We start from the raw sequence: 27,083 nt of genomic DNA on the forward strand, positions 1-27,083 counted from the left end.
GCTCCTTCTGGACATGGGCTGGGGCCCACTGAAGAGCAAAGGATAGAGAAGAAACAAGAGGCAAGCAGATGCCAGACCAGGTGGTACCTTTAGTGCAGTGGGGGGAGGGGGGAGTGACAAAATCAGATTTGCGTTTTAGACGATCACTCCAGCTACCTTTTGGAGAAGTGGGGAAAGACCAGCAAGAATCAACGTGGAGAAATCAGTTAAGAGGCTACGTGCTAGTCTCGGGAAAAACATGGTGGGGATGCAGGTAGTGGTAGTGCCACGTACAGAATTAATATCAGGAGATATTTTAAGGGCCGGCTGAGTGGCGCGTTGGTTAAACGCTGGCTTGGGATGCCAGCTCTGTGCAGCAGGGCCCCAGTTCAGATCCCACATGAGGGCCAGTGACACTGTGCCCTCTACAGCTAAGATGGTGAACAACAGCTCAACCTGTAGCTGGGCTACCATGAGTCGCCAGTGACGGCGTAGGCTGCAGTCCCTGCTGCAATGGGTTGCCGTGAGCTACCGTGTGTAGCCAGCAGCCAGCGTGAGCAGCCGGCAGCAGGTGTGAGCTGCCAAGAGCCACTGTGAGCAGCCGTCCAGAGGCTGGCGACCAATCTGCCTCACCTGGGAAGAGCACAATGATAATACCAACATGGGCCAGTGAAGTGATGTCCTCCACAACTAGACTGAAGAACCAAAGAACAGCAACTTGTCTATTCCTCTTCCCCAATTCCCCAACACTGTTCCCCTCTCCCAATTCCCCAATAAAACCTTCTAAAAAAATAAAAAGAGTCATTTTAAAAGTAAAACAACAGTACTTGGTAATGAATGTGAAGGGTGAGAAATGAAGTTGTGTCCTAGGCTCCTGGCTTGTCTTATCCAGAGATGCTGCAATTCCTATCAGAAGAAATGGGCCAATTGACATTTGTTGAGTCCCCACCTATGGGCCAATTTCTGTTCTAGGCACTTTCAGATACAACAGACTCTCATTCACAGGATGGGACTGGGGATGGGGAATGGGATAGAAAGGAGTATAGAGTCACTTTCTAGAAGTAGATTTTAATTGAACAAAAGGAATTGACAGTTTCTCCCATGAAAACAGAACTAATTTGAAGGAAAACACATCAGTTCACTTTAACGAATACGTGCTGAATTCTGACCATGTTGCCAAGCACTGGACTAGGTGCTGAGGTTATCTATTCTACTGTAGTTTACAAAGGAAGGTTATAGGTTAGAAGACACAAAAAGTTGGAGGACACAGGTATTTTATTAGGGCAGCACTACAGTACCTAATGCACTAGGTAATTAATGAATTTTGGAGACAACCTGGGAAAGTAGGAACAACACACAAGATTGACTGTGTGGCTTTGGGCAAGTTTCTTTGCCTCTCTGACTCTTAACTCCTCATGTATAAATTGGGACTAGTCACGCCCATCATTTTGAGTTGTCATGGGGATTCAACAAGTTAACACAGAGAAGAAGCGAGAACAGAAAGAAAAGGAAGCATGGAAAAAGAAAGAGAGAGAGGAAGGGGAAGACAGAGATCCAGAAGTGTCAAGATGGACACAGGGAAAGAAAAAGACACAGAGAAAGAAAGGCCCAAAAAGAATAGACAGAAAGAGAAACTGCTCTGGAAAGTGCTGGAATCACAATGGGCAGCAAGAGGGTCCCTGCTATGCTGCCGCCAGGCGTATCAGCCTTGGACACTGCTCTTGAAGGGTCACCCATAAGCTGGGGCATGGGGGAGGGGGTCCATCTGAGAGTTTCAAAGACAATGGAACACTGTAGGGCTCTTATTTCTCAAGTTATTCTCTATTAAAATAAAGTGCATTTGACACCATTTCCTTTACACGAAACTCTTTGTAACCTCTCCAGTGTAGAGAGTGCTTCTATGTGGGGATCTCAGGACTGCCCCAGTATCACTGGCTCAATACCATCTTCCATCAAGGTAACTCATGAGAACCTGTGGCAACAAAGGTCACTCATAAGATGAGGGGCTCCCGCCCCACCCTCAGCAAAACATGCACTTGGCATTGCACATGAGGTGACAGAAGAAAAGCATCTGGCACAGCGGCTGGTGCATAGTAAGTGCCTAATAAATGGAACATGGCGTCACCCGGTCTGCTGACTGCAGTGCAAACCTGGTTCAAAAAGACAACATGGGTACCATAATTCTGAAATAGGTGCCCTACCTCACACATGCAGTAAAGACACTGAGCACCATAACCCGGAAGGCGCCGTAATTACCGAGTCGTCACTTCACGTGGGCTGTGAAGACCACTTATTGGAAAAACGCAAACAGTGCCAGCTCTTCCCTCCCACGGTGCCCAAGTGATTATCCCAGGTCTCACCAGTCCGAAGCTCAAATACCGGGATTTTTCTACTATGAAACAGAGTCTGTTATGTTTGGCTTTTTAAAAGCCTACCTTTTCCCCTTTCCTCAGCCTCATCCCCAGAGACAAACCTCTGAGCTGGATCTGGTTTCCTGCTTGCCAGGAACTCTTTAACTCACTGCTCAATCTTTGATGCCAAACTCTGCATTTTCTCTTTAACAACTGTCTGTTCTCATTTCCTTCGCATTGAGAAGATGCTCAATCGCAGTGGCTGAATTGAATTTGCGAGGAAAATGGACTCATAGGGCAAAATAAGCCTAGTACCCACTTCACCTACATAAATACAGCCAGGGTTCTTTTCTTTACAAATGTCTGATTTGGACAAATGTAAATAAAAATGCCTGGGGCAATACATTCCAAAATTGACAGTGGTTTTTGTTGGGTGATGAAATTAATGGATTTTTTTATTATTTTAAATACCCATATTCAAATCTAATTTTCCATGATGGAAATATGTTACTTGTGTAACACAAAGGAATAAAATCATAGACGTGTTATAGGTGTTTTATCTTAGTATCACAACTCCAAATCATGTTGCTGGAACATGGAAATGACAACCAAGGAAATGACAACCATGCTGTGTGTTTAACACTTGATTGGGCAGTAGGAGAACTGGGAATATTAGAAAAAGCTTGACTTTATGAAGACCATTTTTCTAGGTGCAGAGGAAGGAGATGAGGGTGGTTTTTGCAGGGTACAGAGGGGGAAAATCCAGGCTTCTTAGGAAAGGTGATTTTTGAAGACATGAGGAATAACCATTACAATAAGTTGCACTGCTGATAAAAGTTTCTTTAGAAGGAGAATTACATCTTTTACTATGTAGAAAAGGAGATCTTTGGAGATGTTAAAAGTCCTGAAATTTGTCTAGATTTATTGAGCGTAAGTCATAATTCATATTTGAAAGAAAAAAGTCATAAATGTATGGTAGAAAAGCAGACAACCACTACTCTGAGTTACATCCTTACAAAGAGCACTCTCCTTCAAAAAACATCTAAGAACAAATGAAAGAATATATTGCAGATGACACAGCTGAATTGTGACTACACTTCGGAAGGGCCTCAGAAGTCAAGAGAGCTCAACAGTGACCCTGCCTAAACAGAAGCACTTGCACATGTACAGGCATTTCGACCTTAAGCTTGTCCATCATCTTGGGAATTTTTCTAACCATGTTAAGCTAAATATTTATAGACGTCTTCTCTTGGATTTGCCTTCAGAACTAGGTCACAAACTAGTTATATGAAAAAAGCAATTACTCATAATTTTTTAGCTTCATCTTAGAAATGTCATTTTTGGGTTTTTTTTCATGATGCTTTTGGCCACTAGAGGGTAGATTCTACCTATGATCGATACCAGTAAAAAGAAAAAAAAAATGTTGTCAAGAGTTTAACGAGAGGAGCAATGTGAAGATGTGTTTTACAAAAAAAATATATATGGCATAGAAATATTGTTTCCTTTAATAATAATGCTTAACATTCAATATTATGGTTTATAAACAAATTTACCAATACATCCCCTAAACATATCTTAGTAATATCTATTATAAAAAAACATTATCTATTATAAAGTGGCCTATTTTTCTTACTGACTCTAGAAAAATCACTTTTAAAAATGCAATGCTTGCAACACCATGACTAAAGCACCAAGATTTAAGATTATAATGACAAGAGAATATTTCACAACTTTATTTTAAATATTATTGTGGTATGTGTATTTACTTATAAACAATATGTAAAATGTTTTCATAAAATAACACATTAAGCTCAATAGATTATTGAGCATGTTTATATACACACATAAAACCAACTTGGTTTATAGTTGAGGTGAGGAGGAGGATGAGGAGATTTGGAAAAGAAAAGTTAAAGCCCTCACATTCTAGAGGGTTCTCAGTACGGAATGTACCAAGATGTATACAGGGCCTAGCACAGGCAACAGATGGGTTTGGGGCAAAATAAAAAATTAAGGTTCCATTACAGCACTTTGGAGAGAAAATAAAACTTGGATGGCTATTTTCATGTAAGTATGCATACTAACAAAAAGGAATTTTAAAAGGTTAAAGTGCAGGAAATTTGAGGTGTTCGCCCTCGAAATGGCTTGTGTCTGTAAATCTCTCGACACTAGTGGTTCTCACAGTGTGATCCCCAGACCAGCAGCATCAGCCTCACCTGGGAACGTGTAGAAATGCAAGTTTTCAGGGCCCACTCAAGACCTACTGAACAAGAAGCTCTGTGGGTGGGGCCCAGAACTCTGAGATTTCATAAGCTGTCTACCTGATTCTAATACACACTTAAGTCTGAGAATCACTGAGCTATAGAATAGCGAAGTATGCAACATCTCCCACGACTCCTGATCCTCCAAAGTGCACGGACATGGCAGGAGTTACCTATGGCAAGTCTAGATACGGTGTGGTAATGTTTTTTAAGAGCCATGGCCTCCCCTCAGCAGATCAATAAACCAACCATAAAACGCCGTTGGAACATGGACCAGTCACAGGCATATAAATGAACCAACACTGAGATGTACAGACAAATGACCTACTAGCCACAGACATTAGGCTAAATGAAACAACACTCCTCTTGGAATTTGCTTAAGGGAAGAAGGCAATGCAAGGAAATCTCCAACTGATAGAAAATACCGAATTTGAAAAGGAAGGCCAAAATGAGGAAAGGTAAGGGTACAGAAGTGGCCAACACTGAAAATCCTCAAGGGATGACTGGGAGTCGTGTACACCTACCCAGGATGAGGAAAAATAAGTCTAAATTCCTATTAGTGAGCACTGTTTTTTCCCACATCTCCAATCCAGCTTCCTTGACCCATGGGGACAGCATTTTAGCTGAAAGGAACACTGTCAGAAAATGGCAGACAGAACTCATAGACACAGAGAAGAGAATGGTGGTTGCCAGGGACTGAGGGGGCAGGAGATGGGGAGATGTTGGTCAAAGAGGACAAACTTGCATTTGTAAGATAAATAAGTTCTGGGGATCTAATGGACAGCATGGCGACTGCAGTTAGCCATACTGTATTATACACTTGAAAATTGCTAAGAGTGTAGAGCTTAAACGTCCTCACTGCAGAAAAGAAACAGGAGTTATGGAAGTGATAACTAATGCTCTGGCAGTAATTCTCTGCAACATGCATATATAAGTGTATCAGATCACATTGTACACCTTAACAAGGTTACATGTCAATTATATCTCATTGGCATTTTTTTTTAATTTTTGAAAAAATTGTCCAAAAAAAAGGAAAATGGTAGACAATCTACACTAATCATTTTTACAAACCAACAATTGGGAAATATGATCTGACAAGGTGGTACTGTTTACAGTAATAAAAGGCATCCTCATGGATATATAGTTTGGTATCAAAGTATTTGTGTGATGGAAAACAAAACATTAGCATTGAGATTTTTTTCCAGAAAATTCTGGTGCATGGAATATACAATGCAAACCATAGATGTTTCTGCCCCCTGGAAATAGTTACTTTCAGTCTCATATCACTAGGGACATTCAAAGGCACAATGCAAAAGAGTAGTCCTCTGACCTCCCTGTTAATCATTGCCATTCTCAAGTAAATACACTGAACCCTAAAGATTGTTAAACACCAAGGAAATTTCTCGTAGTCATCCAGGAACATTTTTAGAAGCACACATTTCCCACTTGTCAACCATCCCTAAGGGCTGTAAACTCATAAGGGCTGAAGCTAATTCTTAGTCAGGACTTCAGCTAAAGCTGAAATTAACCATCAGGACTGTATCTTGAGGCAACTGGATTACAAAGAAAATTTTGAAATGCAAATAAATTGGAGTCAGAGTTCAATTACTTGAGTAAATCCTGAATTCTGTTCCTACTGCCTCTACTGAATGAATATTAAAAATGCCTAAAAAATAAGAATTTTATTCATTTAAGAGGTCATAACACAGTGGACAATCAAAAGCGTGTGTTTTGTTTAGTGACTTAAGATACTAAGTAGACTATGTATGTTAATAATCTAAAGTGGAAAATGAAATGCCCTTGAAATAAAGCAGGAACGAGGCTCAATTTATAGAGAATTGTCATTGTGAAGTAAGGAAAGAAGTTATCTCTTAGACATTCTTTATCACTAGAGTAGGCAAGTACTGTGGGGCCTTATCTCTTTTCCCTCACGTAATCAATGCCTACACAGTGTTTTTACTTTTCAATTTTCCTTCCGTGTGTGTGTGTGTGTGTGTGTGTGTGTGTGTGTGTGTGTGTGTTTTAAAATTGTGGTAGATTGAAAAAAAATGGCCACAAATTCTTTGTAGCTCTTCCTATCAAGAAATGGATTCCATGGACTTGGCCCTATGACTTGCTTGTGCCAATAAGACATAAGCAAACATAACAGAAGAAGAACCTTTAAAAAGTATTTGTGCATTGGGCCTTCTCCTCTTTTGCTGCTTTTGAAACCCAACTTCCATGTGAAGAAGTCCAGACTGGTCTGCTGGATGATGACGTGTGGCTCAGTTGCCCCTATCACTCCAGCCAACTGCCAGCCATGTGAATGAGGTCATTCAGGACCAGCCAGTACCCAGTTCACTTGCCAGGTGACCACAAAAACATAAGTGAGTACACCCAACATCATGTGGAGCACAGAAGAGACAGCCCAGGTAAGCCCTGCCCAAATTATCAACCACGAAATTATAAGCAATAAATGGTTGCACTAAACCACTAAGTTTTGGAGTGGTTTGTTACACAGCAGTAACTAACTGATACAAAGGTTTAATTACTGGGAACAAAGCCTAACGTAAAGGATTAAAACCACAGACATAAACTTTTAGGCATCAGACAACTGAAAGGAAAGATGTTATTAGGGGGTGGTGAATATGGGGGAGCCATCCCCAAATCATACCTCCTTTATATATTGCTTAGTCCAGATGCACTTTCAGTTGGGTTTATCCAACCTGAAAGAACACTTTTACCAATGATCTGGGACACTGATCTGTACCTTTCGAAACCATCTGGTAGAGGAAAAAAAAGAAACATGATCCTGGTGATTATCAACATATCACTAAGACTTCAGTCCACACAGCTAAGGAGCTCTCTCAGCAACCCCATACAGCCAAATGCGATTTAAATGGAGCAGTGTGGCACTGCGTAAAGCAGCACTTGGTGACACGGGAAAGGACATGCTGTTCTGCAAAATCTGTAAGTGCTTTGAGTTGAAAATGTCCTGGAATAAAAAAAGAGGTCATGTATCAGTCTGCTTCAGGAAAACCTAAGCGCTCCGAATCTTCATTAAAACTGAAGCAATTTTGTAAAAGCACTCGGTACATGCAGCAACTTTCATTGTGTGCTTTCAAATTGAAAATTAATGGCTGCAATTTTAAAAATGGAAGACATGCAGGGCATTGTCCCCAGGTTTTTATACAAATCCAAATCAATGAAGAATTTAAAGCACATTGAAGGCTAGAAAGGCAGGAAAAGTAGACCGTGCAGGTACATCTCCTTATTAGTTGTCAAACTGGGTCTCAGGGTGCAGGTCACCATCAGTCACACTCTATCTTAGATGTCACCTGTAACAGCACATTGTCATAGGGTTTCCATCCCTGGGGTTCTGAGGCCCAGCAGGTGCTCCATCATTAACATGGCGGCAAATCGCTGTCACTGAGCAGTTTTGTGGGAAGGAGTGACACTGAACGGGCGAGACATCAGAGCTATCTCAAGACAGAGAACTATAAAAACAAGTTAAGTATGAAGAGGAAAGAATACTTCAAGGGCTATCACCAGAGCCAGGTGAAAAGAAACGGCATCAAAGGAGTCCATGACATATAATAATCAACGCGGGAGGCTTTCAGAGATTCAGGTGGTAAGAAAAGAGGTCAAATTGCTACTAGGCATCGGGATCCCCAGAAATGAGAAGCACCCATCAAAAGAGTCTGTGGAAGCTGAAGGGTGACACATCTGTCCTGTGACTATGTCTGCATTTCTCATTTGAGTCACAGGAAGAGCAGTTTCTTTAATTGGGTGCACCCAACAGACACCAGGTCAAATGAAATCATAAGTTCCAGTCACAGGTCACCTTCAGCATCAATTCTGATGCAGCTGGAGCTGCAGCGAAACAGAAGCAGGAGAGGCCCACCTGCCTCCAAGCAGTTCAAAGTCCTTGGAAGTCAGACTTGAGCTTCTCTGAGCTGGGGAGTGAGAAACCATTGGTGAAGAGCTGCTCATTGGACCACAGCCAAGGCCACTTTGCAGACCTGGCTTTGAGGTGTCCCCTTAGGGACCCATTTCAGGAGCTGTGCTGAGATGAGGGGAGTCTAGAAGCTTCCCTGTGAGACTGGCTCAAACGTAAGTGAGCTCCAGGTTCGCACATAACTTAGGAGGCCACAACTGGGCCTCTGCTCAGTCTAGCCTATCTGTTAAGAAAATTTACTGTCAAGGAAATTTGGGTTAAATGTGAGGCTCTGTCACTTCCACTCCTGTTGTTTAGACCTTCGATGCCTCTGATTCCTCATCCTTAAGTAAAAGAACAGAAACACTATAACCTGGGTTAAGTAAGAGAATACATTTGCCAAGGGTTAGGCACTGAGTCCCGATGCAGGACGTTCTCATAGACGGAAGCTACTCCAGGCAAAGCCACCATGGATGAAGTGTATTACCTGGGTCAACAGAGCCAAATTAGTGTTTAATGAATCTCAAATGAATGTGTTCTGAGGAGGCGGCTATTAAGACAGCTGCCACTTAGACCATCTGGTGAAATGTTTCCTTTCTCAGTCAGTCTTTACCACTGGTGAGTCAGGGTCATGGTTTGACCCCATTTCCTATCGACTCTGAGGTAACAGAAGCTCCACAGCCCAGTCCAGCAGCATCCTTAATAGCTCTATAGTCATGGGCCAAGAAATGCAACCACCATGGTCCCACTTCCTAAGAACTAGAGAGATTTGAGTAGCCATGCCAGTTAAAGAGCTCTGCCCAGCACCTGGCACTGAAATATTTATCACAAGGGCCACGGCAGCAAATCACTTAATCCTGTAAGAAGTTGGACCTGTACACATTATTCAAGGACGCCCACTATGGCCACAAAAATTGATCCCGCCTCTAGTCTAACACCAAACTTGAAACTCCTAAGAAAAGAATCAGAGCGTAGATTTAATAACTTCTCAGTGGTGTTCCCCAGGAAAAGGGGAATAGCTGACATTTCCTCTGCTGCTCTATCATCTTACAGATTTCAAAGTGCACGACCATACGCATCATCTCATTTAAGTTTTGTTATGTTTATCCCCATTTTAAAGACAAGGAAAGTAAGGCCCATGGAGGCCAACTGCACAACTCCAGTGTTAAAGCTGGGACTTAAATTTGGCTCTTCTTAACTCGAAGCCCAGGCCCCTTACCACACCTGGTAGGAGAGGCAAGGCAAGCCGAATTTCAATTTTTAATTCCAGATTTGCAGACATTCTCGGCAAGCTGAAAAATGTTAGCGATTGCATCATAATAATTTCCAACCACAAAACAAAATGTGAGTCAATCAATGGCTTAGTCACAAGATAGTTTTCAATAAGTCCCCCGTCTAACCTCCATGGTCATGAGCTTAATGAAAATTTCCTGAAACTCAGTGTTGGCAGTGCTTCAAACAGAACCGTCCTCAGCAACGCTCTGGTTAGTGATGTAAGCTGTCGACAGCTGCCACTTCTGAATCTCATTCCAGGTAAGATGATGTAAAATGATTTCCTCGCACACTATGCTAACTCTTACCGCCAGCAGGTAAATCTCACACCTTTTCAACAATAGTGCAGCCAAGAGTGAGCTCTGAACGATTTGAATTTTAAGGGGAAGCCGGGAGCAGTGGGAGCAGAGGGAACAGAAACCCCTTATAATTAAAGGCCAGCTCATTAACACTTCCATACATATGGATTAGCCATTTAACACAAGGTTAGAAAAGCAGTCTTGTGAATAGATTTTTAATGTCAGGAATCTCATGAAAATTTCATCTGCTGCACCAGCAAGTGCCCCCCACTCATTACCGGTGTCCTTCCTCCCCTGTATTAATCTGCCAGGTCACTAGCCTAAACAAGGTGAATATCATAATTCCCCTCTGAGTGTCCCCCCAAATTAGATCCAAAACAAAATGGAGACGACGGATGGTCATGGAGGCAGTTGTGAGCACCAGTAGGACAGGTCCCTCAGCGTCTGGCAGTCTGGGCGCATCTAACTCAGCTCTTCACCTGGCCCGTGCTGCCACTCCTCACACCCTGGGCAGTGCCCTCTGCACCTCCTCTCCTCCCCTGCCATTCATTTCCATGGCACTGCCCACGCCCAGTGACCGTCCCAACTCACCCTCTTCCGCTGCTTCTCCCCTCGATGCAAGAACTCTCCAACACTCTCTCCAATTTTCCCAGTTCTTTTCATACTCTTACCCCAGGAACTCCATACTCATTTCCCTGGTCTCAGCCTCTTTACTCAGTTCCAGTCTCAAGTAACAACTATTTAATGGCACATCCACTTGGTTGGCCTGCTGCGCCCCAAAGCCTAGAAGGCTCCTCTTGGACATTTCCTTGTTTCTCTGAGTTACCCAAGTTAAAGCCTTAGCAATACCTTGGACTCCATTCTCACCTTTATTCCCTCCATTCCGCTGACAACCAAACTTTGATGATTTCACTCCTCAGACAGATTTTAGGTCCATCCTTTTCACCCCACTGCCACAAGTTCAAACCCTCACTTCCATTTGCCTGAGCTGCCTGACAGATCTCCTGTCTTATCATCTCTTCTTGACTGGAGTGTCTAATTCTATCAGAATAATCTTTCCCAGACACAGATCAGTGTACATACACCACTAATGCAAAAGCATTTTCAACCTCACTACCCATTACTACATCCAATGCATCTTATCCTACAGCCAATCGGATCTACTGTTCTCTGAACTTCCGCTCAACCCTATCCCACCCAGGACTTTCACATCACAGTGCATGTCTCCCACGTATAAATCTAAACAATATTTCAGTGTACAACTCATTGGAAATTCTGACTGAACTATAGTTAATATGAAAATGTTCAATCAGTTGGAACCTCTGATATTTTGTATACTTTAATCAACTAAGTGTGTCAATGCCCTCCAACTGAAGGCCACGGGACATACCTGTAGTTGAACACACTGAGTTTATTACTCATTACAGCAAGGAAGAATGCACACCATGGGGAATTTTGGGGTGCCATAGTAGGAGGGCGTTAGATGGGACTTATGTTAGGATTTGAATTCTGGTTGGATGATTTGGGGAGGATTCACTCTACAGTGGGTGCCATCAGAAAGCAGGAGCGAGTCTACGCTTGAGTATCTCAATACGCCATACCTACAGGAAGGGCAGGCTGGAGCAGGGGTCGGCAAACTTTTGAGATGGAAGAGCCACCAGTGGTCCGCAAACTGCGGCTCCCAAGCTGCAGGCTCTGAAGTAAAATTGAAAGTGAAAATAAAACTATCATAGTTTCATTTATAAAATTTTTAAAGGATATTATTCACATAATGGTGATTATGTAAAAATATATTTATGGCTCTTGAATAATTTTTAAATTGTTGTGAGGGACAGGATTGGGTCTTCCAGGGATCGGCAAGCTTTTGAGACGGAACATACCCAGAGAGCCGCATGTGGCTCACGAGCAGCAGTTTGCCGACCCCTGGTAGAGCAAGGCTAGAGCTGGAATTGGTAAAAACGCAGCTGGCCCTCAATTTACGTGCAAGAGAAGGGGATGTTTGCCATTTTGTGGGTCACATGGTGACCTTGTTGTTATCTGTACTTCGACAAAATTATGAAACGGTATTGTTTGTCTCATTTCATCCCGCCTGTGAGTGACCGTTGTGTGATGTAGGTGTTTTGTGTGATTATGTCCTACATCAGCAGCAGACCCCATGGTCCTGCTGTCAGTATCAGGCTGGCTCCTAACGACTCTAAGGCCCACCTATAACAGTCCAACAGGCTTCCAAATGTCAGGGGCTGCTCTTCTCTTTCTCAGTCCCTAGTGTCATCGTGACATCAATGTAGAGATCTAAACTTTTCTTAGGCAGAGTACAGATTATAAAGAGTTGCTTCAGCTGCAGCTAGGCAGACAGGATTCTATCTGGGATCCCGATGGTGAGGGCAGGTATCATATTTTTTAATATAACAAAGGAAAGGCATGATAACAGGATTAGGATATGCGGAAGGGAGATAGTATATTCCACACAAGCTACAGCTCTCAAGAATAATGTGATATGCAGATCAGGACCCTCCAAGAACATGATAAACACAAGAATTGTCTTCATCCTAGTAAAGCTGATAAAGTTTCCTGTTTCATAAAAGATGAAAGTTGTCCACTGTACTTATCCAAGAATCTAAATGCAATTAGGCATTCATCTGCGAGCTATTTATTTTTTTCTTTATTGCTGTTGAATTGCCATTAAAGTCCTGACCAGTAAGTCTTATCCTAGAGTCTGTTTCCTACCAGGATACTATCAGGGTGCTGATATTGCCAAGTCTATGTCCTTTAGGCCACACAGACCAGAAATGCTGCCCACGTGTAAGGCATATGTAAAAAACTAGAAAAACAAACCAGTACCTAAAATTCTCATAAATATAATTTCCTTTTAAAAATATTTCATTTGGAAACAGTCTAAACTTCCTTTCTTTTATCTTCTGGATGAATTCATTGCGTTACCAGCCCTACAGTAGAGAAGAATCAGAATAGATACGTGGTTGGCAACTTGTCCCAGGTTTAGTAATTTGTGACAATCAATGAGCATCTGAGGTTATTCACAAAAATAAAAACTGCTATTTGTATTTCCATATAAAAACTCTCTTTAAATTCCTTTAATAGTAACGTAAGGCACATTGTGGAATGGCAGGGTTCATTCAATTCAACAAATAAGGTCAGAGTCATAACTCAAGTGTAACAGGCAGCGACCAAGACAAGTGAACGCAAGCCGACCATCTCCCTTCCTACCAGGGATTCCTTCCAGTATTGGTCTCCATCCAAATGGCATCTGCAGGAGCCACCACTGTTTGGAGAACACATGAAACACGCAGCTGTCACCTACAAGAGCACTGGCATGCCCGGGCCTCTCCCCACACTGTGGCCCTGCTCCCCACAATGTCTGTGGGTCTCTGAGCTCTCATGCTCTCCAGTTTTCGGGAGATCTCAATTTACAAATATTTTTAGAGTACACATGGCCTATCACTTAACACTGTCACGGGAAAAGATAAGGTTTCCGTGCTTACTCAGTGCTGACATTTTATTATTTGATATTAAAATCCCATCAGAAATCCCTAGCCTGATAAGCTAAAAATGAGGTTTAAAAATAAAGCACCTGGCAGTCTGATATGCAGTCACCCAAATGGCATTTTGTCAGCTGGGAACTAATTATCAACCTGACATGATTTCAATCTGCTGCCATTTCATGAAGTAGGATCCGTTCACTCTCTCTGAGGATGATGGGGCTTGGCGCTCTTCGCCAGACACCCAATTTCACCATTCTCATGAGATTCTTCTATTATGCAAACTAGTGGTAAAGCAATTAGATGCTCCAAGAGATTAAGACTGGAAATTTCACATTCATAGAATTGTCATTTTCACCTCTTAAAATGTAAATTCTTGCCAGATGTTAAGATGCCTTTTTTATTTCACACAATGTCACCTAATGATCTGAGGAAGCAACCCCTCTGAAAGCAATTTAATCTCCCAAGTTCGATGACAGAGCTCTGACAGAACTCCAAGACTCTACTCGGAGAGACTGCCTCGTCAATGAAGTACATAGTTCTTCCAGCTTCTCAAGGCTGCTTAGAAGCTGGACACTGGCTATGACCAAGCTAAATGCTCCAAATGGAAATGAACAAAGTTTGAAAGGAGAACAGCAGGAGGGAAAAGTGAAACTTCAATAGAAGCTACTTCACCCCACTGTGGCGGGAGGTCAAGACTCCATGGATGGAAAGCAACGGGGACAGTTCTTAGTACTCCGTGCCAGACAATGTCCTATGTGCCTCCCAGGGAACGCTCTCACACACAGCAGAAGGGTGGGGTCAACTACTTGTCCCAAGACTGGTCGGTGATTCCAACTGCCCCTGAACGGACGAGCATCGAAGACATTTTCATGAAAATAAGAACTGAGGCCCAGAGATGTCCTGTCAGTTTCCTACAGTGATAGTCAACAAATGGGGATCTCAAAGGCAGCTCCCTTCAAACACCCTCGGCTGCCTCTCCCCTTGTGGAAAGAAAGAGGAAACTCGGCAGAATACCGTCTAGTGAGGACCAGGTAAGCCTCCTCACACACGCTGAAAAACTTTTTTGATATTGCTAAAGAATATTTCAATAATATTAAAACATATTAACCAACATTTACCTTTAAATAACTACACTCCACTTAAAGATTAAAAAAATAATAAGCCAACTGAATATAAGAGAAAAGTTTCTACGATTAAGAAAGGAAGTCAGAGGAGAAAGCGAGGAGAAAACAAAATGCCTTCCGGTCCTGTGATTTTGATCCTCCTTCCCCGGAGGCTGCACTGAAGGAAACAGCTCGCAGGAGACAGGAGCGAAGTCTGAGGAAGTTGCTGACACATGACTGTGCTTCAGGTCGCTGCCGACGGCAGTTGGCCATGTGTTAGGACACCCGGAGCACAGCGCTGGGGGCAGCGTGCTCGCGAGTCATGACGGAAGGCTTTGTTCTCCCAGCAGCTCGTTTAGTTTGCAAACATTGGTGGTCTCAGTGCTCCTGGTTCCTGACGGCAAAGGGGCAGCACTGGACGGCCTCCCCGCGGCGGCAAGGCCAGCTCCATGGCTGCAGTGCCCGTGGAAGAAAACGGCCTCAGGACGGGCAAGCCAGTCCCATTTCCACCATGGCTCTGACAGGAGAGGATGGGTGAACCCTCCTCATGTCATAGGTACACGTGGAGAAACTTCACCTCAAAGTATAAAACACCCCAAACTGTTACTATCATAGTTCATTTCATGTGTCAACGTGGCCAAGCCACAACACCCAAATGTTTGGGCAAACACTAGACTTGATATTACTGTGAAGATATTTTTCAGATGAGAAAAATTGAACATTTAAATCAGTAGAGTGTGAGTAAAGCAATTAACCTCCAAACTGTGGGTGGGCTGCAACTAATCAGTTGAAGGCTTTAAGGCCAAAGACAAGTTTCCCAAAGAAGGAATTTGGGAGCAAAACTAACATAGAAACCCTGCCTGGGTTTCCAGCCTGCCAGCTTGCACTACAGATGTTGAACTTGCCAGCTCTCATTGCATCAGTCACTTCCTTAAAAAAAAATATATATATAGATAGATAGATAGATAGATAGATAGAGATATATATAGATATATATATATATAGATATATATAGATAGAGATAGAGATATATATAGATATATAATGTATATCTCACACATACATACACTGGGGGTGCCAAAAAATATGTATACACATTTTAAGAAAGGAAAAAACTATTAAAATTATAACAATATATACCAGTAACAAAAGATGAATACAAGTCATATTTGACTTCTGCAATTACAAGAGGTGCTCAAAGTGGTTCCCATCAGCATCCAGACACTTCTGATGACAGCAAACTACTGCTTGAGCAATGCTGACCGAAGAGTCCACTTGTATACATTTTTTGGCACCTTCGGTGTGTGTGTGTGTGTGTGTGTGTGTGCATGTATGAAGTCTAGATGAAAAAGACTTGACAACACCCTTTCAATGCTTAGCTAGCTGCATTTCCCACTAATTCCCTGTTTGATTCATGAGGATGAGATGTACCCCTTTAACGTTCAGAGCAGTAGAACCACCTGGGTTGGAATCTGGGTTGCGCCCCCTACTGGGTGTGTGGCCACAGGCACCAACTGAACCTCAGCGTAAACGTGCCTCAACAATACCCACCTTGTAGGGAGGGCACTAAAAGCACCAGGGACGTGAGTACCCAGCTCAAAACCTAGAAAGATGACTGCTGACCAAACAGGTGGCTTTGGGCTGTTATCAATACACGACAGTTCCTAACGAAACACACTTCCTCCTACCTCCAAGGGGGAGAGGGAAACATGCAAGGATAATTCATACAACGCTTTAAAGACCAGGCAAGTGACACTGTGGGTGACAGCTGGAACTCAAGGGAAGAAAGGCTGATTCCGCGCCCAAAGGAGGAGTCTGCAGGTGAGACGCAGAGCCAGGGAAGCAGGCACCCATGAGCCAGGCACTGCCAGAGCGGAACCAGGAGTCAAGCAAAACCCGGGAACCGGCCAGCTGCGCTGACAGGTCAGGAGCACGTGTGAGGAACGTTCTAAAGAGAGAGCCTGTGTAAGGACGGTGCTGAGGACAGAGTGGGAATGAGAGGAAAAAAAGAGCTGTGCCCATGTGCAGGCTTCCCAGGCCTCACCAGGAGGTTGTGCAGACACAAGCTCTGACTAGTAACCACTCTGACTTCTGAGTATCAAAACTCATTCTCTCTCTCTCTCTCTCTCTCTCACACACACACACACACACACACACACACACACACACAATCAGTGAAATGCAGAAGCCATTTGGAGAATAACTGACGGAGCTTTTGAACATTTATACAGGGAGCCGCAGGTCCTATAACACTACGTGCAGAGTAAGAGTAATTTGAATAGATGATAAAATTCTGAATGGATTGCATTCTGCTATTCCTGTGCACTAAAACGGAAAAACACATTCCATTAACCTACAAACACAGTATTCAAAGATATGCAATACAGCCAAAGCTGTGGATTGACCTTTAGTAAACTGTTAAAAAATAATTAAGCTGCTATAAGAGTAGGCCTGTTTCTAATTTTCTTCAGTTTGCTTACTGGTATTTTATTTTTCTACAACAATCGTGAACTGCTCATGAAAAGGGGAAAGGGTATTTTCAAAACCATGCCAAGAGTAAGTCTAAGGAGGAAGCGTGTCATCAATGAGTGCAGGTCACTTGCATGTACAAGTAAACACATTCCGCGGGCCAACCTGGGCTCAGGCGCAAAAGAAGAGTGAGAAGTCTGTGGGGCTGGGGATGAAAGCGTGTGCGGTGGTGGCCGGTACCCACCTGGCTCACAGAGGCACTTGTAGCTGGTGCCCACACTGCGGCAGCTGCCGTGAGCGCAGGGGCTCAGCGCGCAAAAGTCCACCAGCTGGGCACAGGTCGGCCCGGTGAAGCCCGCGCTGCAGCTGCAGCTGAAGCGCACGCCATCCGCGTAGCAGGTCCCGTTGTTCTGGCATGGTGACGAGGCACACGGGTCCACCTTGTCTTCGCAGGCAGATCCGAAGTATCCTGCCAGGAAACGCAGACAGACAGGAAGAGGAGTAAGAACGTTAAACCGTGTTTACATATAAGTATTAAACTGGGTCCGCAGGGTTTTTTTTTTTCTCTGTTGTGAATTGATTAGCCCGTTAATTCATTAATAGGTTCCAAATACGTGTAACCCAACTAGGTGGGTAAGGCAGGTTTCCTTAGTTTTGGTAACCAGGGGGTTAAAATATTAAACCCTGTGCTTCCGTTTTTCTTGATATGAAATATATGATGGCTGAGATGTACATACAGAGGGACATGAATTTATTTATACGCACACATGCGTATGTATGTGTGTGTGTACCAGTACAGGATAGAAAGATGTCAAAAATAAATTAATGATGATTACCTTCAGGAAGGTAGGATGGAGGTCAGTGGAGGGCTTTCACCTCTTATTTTATGCACATCACCGGGTTAAGACATGCCTTACTTTGCTTCAATAGATATAGATATAATCCTGAATTTAAGAAATTATGCCCATATAAAATAGTAAGCAATAAAAAATCTTTCTCCCATCCTTATTCCTTTGTCCAACATTCCCTTCTCTAGAAGCAGCCACTGTTGGCAGTTTCTTTTTTAAAGCTGGTTATTATAACAGATAGCCAACTGTGGTATTGTCCATATGATAGGATACTATGTGGCAATGAAAAGGAACCAAGTTCTGACACATGCCACGACATAAAGGAACTTCAAAACATTATGCTAGGTGAAAGGAGCCAGCTACAAAACAACACGTATTATGTGAGTCCATTTAGAAGAAATGCCCAGAAAAAGCAAATCTACAGATACAGAAAGTAAATGAGTGGTTGCATGAGGTTGGAGTGGGAAGGATTGACTTCAAATGGCCATGACGAGTCTTTTGGGGTTGATGTAATGTGATGGTTGCACAATTCTGTATATTTGCTAAAATGCATTGAACTGTACACTTAAAATGAATAAACTTTATGCTATATAAATTATACCTCAATAAAGGTTTAAAAATTTTTAATTTTAAATGTGTTTATTGCACAGGTGCTTTTCATTTTGGTGTGTGTGTGTGTGTGTGTGTGTGTGTGTGTGTTTCAGTACTTCTCAATTTAAAAAATGATACATAACTACATCTGTGTGTCTATAGGTCTGTATGTCCATGCAGGTATTTAACAATGCTTTGGGTAAAATCTATTCTTCTTTTAATATTTGCAGAGCAGTTTGAAAATTAAATGAAGATTATTCAAATTTTAGAAACAAAAGTGAAATAATTTTATTCAATTATAGTTTTTATTCCAATAATCTATTTCATTCTTATTACATTTGAGTTTATATTTATCTATCTTTACACAGAACTCCTAGAAATATTGGCAGTTTTTGTTGTTATTGTTAAGGAGAGAGTGAGTATATAAAACAAACAAAAATAGTTCCCAGACTTTACTATTTGAAGCATCATTCATAAATTGTCATAATCAACTTGGTATTTTTCTGCACAGAAATAGAAAATTTTTAAAAATCCAATGCTATCAACATTTTATAAAGTTTCTAGCAGTTTTTAAATTTTAGAAATCATAGTGAAAATGTAGCACACAATCCGTTTTAATAACACTTGAATTTTCCAAAGAGTCCCCTTCACAGCATAGAGTGGAGTATAATTCTATCCCTCTTGAGATGTATTCCATTTCACTCTGATTGAAAAGGAGATACTTAAGCATACCATTATTACAATATGACAAACCCAGCGACCAAGGAAAGTCTTGACCTCTCTAATCTTCTACTGCCTCACCCCAAAAATGAGGATGAAATTATTTTCTTCAAAAAGTTGTTGTGGATTATAAAAAGATATACACCAAAATTCCTAGAACACTCCCAGTCCAATGCTGAATGAATGACTGAATGAATGAAACAAAAATGGTAATAGTAGCAGAAAGAGCTGACATCCACTGGGGGCGGATGTGCTCCAGATGGTTCTAAGCCTTGATGTGTATTATTTCATTTAACCTCACTGTAATTGTATGATGTAAGAACTATTAGTGGCCCTACATTACAGATGAGAAAATGGAGACATAGAAATATGAAGTAGCCTGTTCAAGTCTACATAGCTAGTAGACAGCACAGCTGAGACACAAAGCCCAAACTCTTACTGCATAGAAGTATCTACTATACTGCATAGAAGAGAAGTGAATGAGGGACCAATTAAGATGTCCTGATGTGTACACATAACGAGGACTTATGTTTCTATTGTTTGTGTCTTAGTGAAAGAAAAAAAAGGGAGAGTTATCAATCAAGCCAAAATAAAAGGAAAACCAAATGTTAGCCAGGCAATCACGCTAGAGTCAGGCTGACATACTCAGTTACAAATATTAATAATCCACATATAATATTCCAAGTAGAAAGAAAGATGGATAAAAATGCAAGACGTGAAGGGTCATGACTTTGGAGAGAGCCAATATTTCAATAAAACCAAGAAGACTGTGCGCAGTGAACATAAATGAGGGCGCTGGTCAGAGGTCAGATCACGAAAGGTCTCATATGCCACACTAAGGAGTTCAAATTTCACTCTGAAGCTACTGGGTATCACCTATTTGTAATTTTTCTAATATCCCTAATTGTAAGCAATGTGGAAAATGAATTAGAGGAGGTTGAGACTGGAAGCAAGAAACCAGGTGTTTACTAGAGTAATTGAGGTGAGAAGTTAAGGGGACCAATTTGTAGCAAAAGGGATAAAGAATGTGAGACAGATTGGTCAATAATTTTACAAGTCACACTGTCAGTCAGAGACCAATTAGATGGTGGAAGAATGAAAACGAGGAAAGAACCTAGGGACACAACACAGCAGGAGTCAAAAATTCACACGCCAGCGGGAGTCGGGCAGGTAATGCTGATGAGGGAAGTGAGCCAGCTGTAAGACAACAGGCAGTGGCAGGAACTGTGGCAAGCTGTGCCCTTCCAAAGGGTGTGGCTGCCACTTACCTGCAGCTGACTGCTGCCATTCGGAATATGGGGCCAGTTACCAGGTCTTCTGAATTTTCAAGAAATATCTGAAATCCTGATTCTTGTTCAAGCCCTTCCTATTTAAAAATGCTGATAAATCATTTCTCTGGGAAATAATATATATGTATGTTGGCCCTGAATATGTGGCCTCTTATTACTATCTAATGTTAAGCACCGGCCTTGGATCCAAAGGGAATTGGGTTTGAATATCATCTCTGCCCACTAAAGTATGGGACCTTGGGAAAGTACTTCCTCACCCTTATCGCTTTCTGCATTCGTTAAATGGGGGCAGTAATGCCTACAACACATGGTTTTTATAAAGCTTCAATGCAAAAGTCCATGGCAAGCATTTGGTACAGTGGCTGGCAAATAGTTAAGTGCTCAATAAGGAGCAGCTATAATTATAATGTAATCCCCAGGTTTCCAGATTTGGGGTACAATGTGGATGGTGTTGTTACCAATTGCAATGGAAAATACTGGAGGAGATTCCCAGGGGAAGATTATGAGTTCAGTTTAGTGCATTTTTAGCTGAGGTGCTTTTGTGGTTCTATAGTCAGCTGACTATCCAGATCCAGGGCTGAGGACAGAGGTACGAACTAGAGGACCATGACTGGGAATCATGCACACGGGAATTGAATTCATAGGGATAGATGCTCACACTTGAGGCGAGCGAACAGAGTGAGAAGACATTTCAAGGCTGCAACTCTACAACTGTAACACTTAGGAGCACAAGGATGAAGAGGCAGAAGAGAGCATGCCTCACTGAGAGACCCCTCGTCTATGGTCTGCTCTTGTAGCATCTGCCACACACCGTCAGGCTCCTCTGTAACCAGTCTCTGATTTCCTCCAGATCAGGGAACATAGCTGATTTGTCTTTGGACCCCTGTTGCCCAACACAGAGCCTAGAACCTGGTAGGCATCTGGTAAGAGACAGATGGACAGGTGGACAGATGAATGGATGGAGAGATAAATGAATGGGTAAGTTTTAAGGAAGATAGAAGGGAAACCAGGAGAGACATCTATCACTGAAAAGAATGAAAGAGAGAATGTCAAAAAGGAGGTTGTCAAAAAAATGTCACTGAACCCAGCCTAGAAGCAATGCAAACAAGCCCAGACTAGCCTGCTGGAAGATGAGAGACCACATGGAGCAAAGTCAGCCCGCCCCGCTGAGGCCATCCTAACCAGCCAGCCACCAATCAACCTGCCCAGTGACCAGCTGAATCCAGCCCAAATTGCCAACCCACCAGGATCACGAGCTACATAAATGCTGGTTATTTTAACTACTAAGTGTTGGGGTTCTTTGTTATGCAGTAAAAGCTAACTGATACAATGCAATAGTAGATACAGGATTGTATCTAAATGGGAATATAGGTCAGAGAGAGACTTTGGTTATGCTCTGCTTATGAAAAAGACTTTAAAGAGTTATTGATTATATGCTAATGAAAATTTAAAGAGGTGATTAGTAAGTGTTTGTTGAATCAAATATCAAAAAGGTCCACTGCTGTTGAATCAGGAACCCTTCATTTTACTATGATTAAAGTTTCCCTTTTCTTACAAATTCAAGAAAAATATAAGACCAAGATGAGAATGCAAATGATATTTTGTATTTGCAGAGAACACAAGTATACCTCATGTTAAAAAAATAACCTTCAAGGCCAAAAGTTTTTGTGAAAGAAAGGGTTTATTGAGCCATACGGTAGCCAGAAAAAGGACCGGGTCCTAGGCCATGCAGTCTAAGCCACCAGCAGGAGGTCAAGATCGGGAGGACAAACATGTCCAACATCCTGGGACTTAGGGGGCCCTTTGTGAGTTCGGGATGATGTAAATTATTTTGAAAGAATTTACATTGGCTGTAAAAAAGGACTGTACAAAAAGGTGAAGTGGGGCTAGTTCTGGGAGAGGTATACAGTCTGGGAGGAAGAAATGTTTGCTGCTTTTGGATTTTTGGAGGGCAACAGTCTGGAGAGTTCATTTGACTGGTCAACCTATCAATAATGATCTCTTAAGGTAAATGTTTTTGAGAATGCCTCTTGCAAAAGATGTAACCAAAATCATGGTGGCAAAGGCTAAAGGATTGAAAAACAAAATTTAACGTTCCTGGGTTCATCCACATCTATGGACACATTCAAACCCTAAATCACAAAGGGCTCTATACAGGAGAACAACTGGAATAATGCTTTGAGGAATACTGTAATATAAATAATAAAAATAATAACAGTAGTGCTTCCCAAATGACTACAAGATTAATAAGTTAACCATACTGGAGAAATAATACGTAGTTTTAACTGTAAGCTAATGAGCAAATGTATTTGAATTTATAATCCCACAAGAAATGTAGAAAATAAAAAAATTAAAAAAAACAAAACACTGTTTGGTAATGTTAACCAAAAGATGCAGAGAGCATAATTAAGATAGTGATATTTCTTGTTTGGAATCATTTATTTCAAGCCATACAAACATCATATGATGGACACCAGGAAATACTGGGAAGAAAACATGGTAGCTCCAGAGAGAAACTCAAACACATGGAAATAATGCCAGCAGTCAAGAGATTTAAGGAAGAAGAAGAAAAATAAGCCTCATTGAAATAAGGGGAAGTTTAGAAAATGGTGAAAGATTAAAGGGTTAAAATAGAAAATAAAACAGAACTACAAAAGAAATCTACTAAGGAATGAGGGGCTAATGCAAAGATCTACAATTTACTTCATTGATTGTTGCTTCAAGGTTTGCATTTGAACTAATATTTATATGAATATACCTGCTGAGCACTTATTCTGTAAATAAAAGCGAAATCAATACCCTTGAGATACACATGTTATGGATATCAGATATTTAAGACCAAAAGGAAACATTTCTGGAAGATTTTAAATTACAAGACAATGAAGTCACTCTATCTAGAGAGCTATCAAGATGTCAGAAGTTTCTTCAAATCAATAAGGGTTAAATGTGGAATACAGTGATACTGGCATCTTTGCTGACCCTGTGGACTGTTTACATAGACGAAATGATGTGTGTGGACACTTAAAACTTAGCTCTTGATTTCTCTGTCTTGTAAAATGGTTCAAGTCACAAACTTGGAAATCGTACCTGATTGCTTCGTCTCCCTTAACCCCCCATCTAACCAATCAGTGGATATGAACAGATTCTACTTCCAAAAGCCCTTGGTGAACATGAACATTTTGTTTCATCTCCTCTGCTGCCATTCTAGTCAAAGCCACAATTATTTCTGCCCTCATCTACAATAGTTTCCTCTGATGAGATCCCCTGTTTACTCCTACAGCCAATTTCCCAAATAGCAATGAGAACAGTTTTCTTTTCTTTTCTTTTCTTTTTTAATTGGGGAATTGGGGAGGGGGACCAGCCAAGTTGTTGTTCTTCAATCTTAGTTGTGGAGGGCGCCAGTCGCCATATGGCTGCCCGTCGGCAGCTCGTGGCCTCTAAGCTCAAGGTGCTGTGTTCAATCTTAGTCACGAGTGGGCGTAACCCACCACTGAACAGGCAGTCTTGTTGTTAGGAGCACGTGCTCTCACCAGCTGAGCCGTTCTGCATTTGTTGCAGCTCAGCAGCAGCTCAGCTCAGGTGCAGCATCACTAGCCCATGTGAGAATCAAACCAATGGCCCTGTTGCTCAGAGCTCGCGCTCTTAAGCTAACTCAACCAACTGAGCCACTCAGCTGGCCCAGGGAACCGTTTTCTTAAAATGTAAATATTGTCATCACTTCTCCTGGTTCTCAGAATACAATCTGCCCTCCCTTCCATTGGCCACAAGCCCTGGGGTCTTTCATCTAGCTGACCACTCTGCCCCTCTATCTCTAGGACCTGGCCCCACTGGTCTCCATTCAGTTCCCAGAAATGACAAGCCGTCCCGTGCCAGGAAGTTCCTGCTCTTATCCGCTCATGCAGTGGGCTGCTTCTTACGTGTTAGTTCTCTGCTTCCATGTTAGACAGACAGGCCTTCCCGGACCACCCACTCTAGGTGTATATCTCTTGATAATTCTGTATCACAGTACCCTGCTCACTACATTCATAGCACTTTCCTCAGTTGGTAATGGCATGGTTGTGAGTTGGTTTACCTATCTGTAACTGTCTCCCCTTGCCCCCCAACAAGATGGTAGGCTTCCTGGAGGAGGAGCCATGCGTGTTCCTCTCACCCTGGAGCCTTGGCACTTAGCAGAGTGGCCACTCAGTAAATATTCATGGAATAAGTTAACAGCTATGAATGGAAGGGGACATATTCTAACAGATTTGTCACACAATAGAATAGTTAGTAAAAACAGATTGATAAATATGTAATAGGTTTTAGGAGTTATGATGAGGGAATATGAAGAGGAAGAATATTAGTCACCAGCTGTTTTGATTCCAGATATATAAATGAATAATCACTGAATCAGGACAAGGGTAGAAAATTTAGTTCATCTAAGTGCCCTGATGAACAGCAAAGGAAAGCAAAGAGAAGGCAGAATCCTGACTCCCAAAGAGTTTATCCTTTAACAGAAGAGACCAGGAGAACCTATCTGCAATGACGAGAGAACAACCTGAGGCCATTTTGGCTTTCTGCGAACGCTTCTGGAATGATTCCAGCGTGGTGTGAGGTCGGAGGGCCTGGCCCAGGCTGTCAGCCTGGGATCCGTGTGTGTGGCACAGACTCTAAGAGCAGCAAGGATTCAGATGAAGGAAGGATTGTTAGTGGGGTGATGCAGGCCAGGAAAACCTCATGGGAAAGCTGGGGTTTGCACTGGGCCTCAAAAGGAGCCAGAGCTTTGGTTGGACAAAGAAAGAGAAATGACATTAGGATCAGAGGAGAGGTTTTGGCCGATGTTTATGGAAAACTTAATTGGGACCACATTTGTTCTGGTTCTAAGAAAGCAGACAGTTATGCAAGATAAAGAGGAGAAAGGGGAATATCTAGCAAAAGCAATTACAAAACGATCAGATGTAAAAGACCCAAGACAATTACATTTCAAATGTGACTTTTAATTTTTAAGAAAATCCATTTGAGACAGTAAAAACCACCTGAAGGGCTTTTTTCTTTAGCAGAGCAAAAAAGACAAATTTAGATCTAAGACAGGAAAATGAAAAATAACTAGGAAATAGTCAGAGGAATATTAAATCAACTTCTCCCCAGTTTAGACTAAATAGATAAAAGTCAGAAGAGATAAAAACTTATTTAAAGTAGATGAAGTATATGAGCAAGAATAATTGGTTCTGAACAATGGAAATTTGAAGGTTTAGTCAGAAAGTTCTGTGTTTGCCTTTGGGCATTCATTTATCTAAACTACAGGAATAGAGAGCAGCCATGTACCAGGGACTGCTCCAAGACTTTACACTCTAGTGAGGAAAACAGGCAATAGAACGATAAGTAAACACATATCATCAACTAGTGCTACATGCTACTGAAGCAGGTAACAGGCAGAGAAGAATGGGGACTGTCTTAAATAGTGTCGTCAGGGAGACCTAAGTGATGCGAGGGGGAGAGCCGTATTCAAGTCTGGAGGAAGGAGGCTTCCAGCTAAGAGACCATCAGGACCAAATGCCCCAAGTGGCATTGTGTTCTGAAGTGTGTGGCGCCCCCTGGAGGACAATTCCCAAGCCGGTCTTCTGTTTAAAGACCAGTTAAGAAAAAAGCCAGTGGCTGAAGGGCAGAAAAGCAGAGAATGGGGAGAGGTGAGGTTGGAGAGGATTCTCTGGCCCTGGACCACACTTGGGTTGGAAATCACCTGAGGTTTGAGAGGCAAGGAGTGAAAACATGGGGGTCTACATTTTATAAGGATCACTTTGGCTCCTGGGTGGGAAACAGACTGCAGGGGACAAGAGTGACTCAGAAAGGATGTCAGGAAGCTACTGTAGGAGTCCAGGTATGACTGGGAACTGGGAGGCCAAGCAGCTGGGAACCTTGGGCAAACCACATAACCAGTCTTTCTGACATGAACAACAACAAAAATATGCCCCGTAAGATCGTCAGAAGTTCGCCTTACACGCACAAGAAAGATCTGATTGTTTCCACTCACTGAAAATTCTGACTCTGGAGAAAAATGAAAATTCTGAGTCTGGAGCAAAAATATGAACTAAGAAATGGGAAATGAGGGGCCAGCCAAGTGGCGCGTTGGTTAAGAGCTGGCTTGGGGTGCCAGAGGGCCCCGGTTCAGATCCCACATATGAGGGCCAGTGACACTGCCCTCCACAGCTAAGATGCTGAACAACAGCTCAACCTGGAGCTGGGCTGCTGTGAGGCGACAGCGTAGGCTGCAGCCCCTGCTGCAGTGGGTTGCCATTGGCTACCATGTGTAGCCAGCAGCCAGCGTGAGCAGCCGTACAGAAGCCAGCAACTGATCTGCCTCGCCGGGGAAGAGCGCAATGATGGTGCCAACTTGAGCCAGTGAAGCAACGCCCTCCACAACTAGACTGAAGAACAAAAGGACAGCAACTTGTCTGTTCCCCTTCCCCCAATTCCCCAGCGCTGTTCCCATCCCCCAATTCCCCAATAAAAAT

The 27,083-nt window shown here is 42.4% G+C and overlaps 1 protein-coding gene across 1 annotated transcript in view; it reads right to left on the bottom strand.

Moving 5' to 3' along the window:
* Positions 1-27,083, bottom strand: part of DNER (delta/notch like EGF repeat containing) — a 293,762-nt gene that overhangs the window by 56,922 nt on the left and 209,757 nt on the right. The window contains exon 8 of the mRNA XM_019657048.1: positions 17,392-17,616. Coding sequence (XP_019512593.1) covers positions 17,392-17,616 — 225 coding nt within the window. The remainder of the gene's footprint in view (positions 1-17,391; positions 17,617-27,083) is intronic.

Source organism: Hipposideros armiger, unplaced genomic scaffold, assembly GCF_001890085.2.
Source record: "Hipposideros armiger isolate ML-2016 unplaced genomic scaffold, ASM189008v1 scaffold_273, whole genome shotgun sequence".
Classification (NCBI taxonomy): domain Eukaryota; kingdom Metazoa; phylum Chordata; class Mammalia; order Chiroptera; family Hipposideridae; genus Hipposideros; species Hipposideros armiger.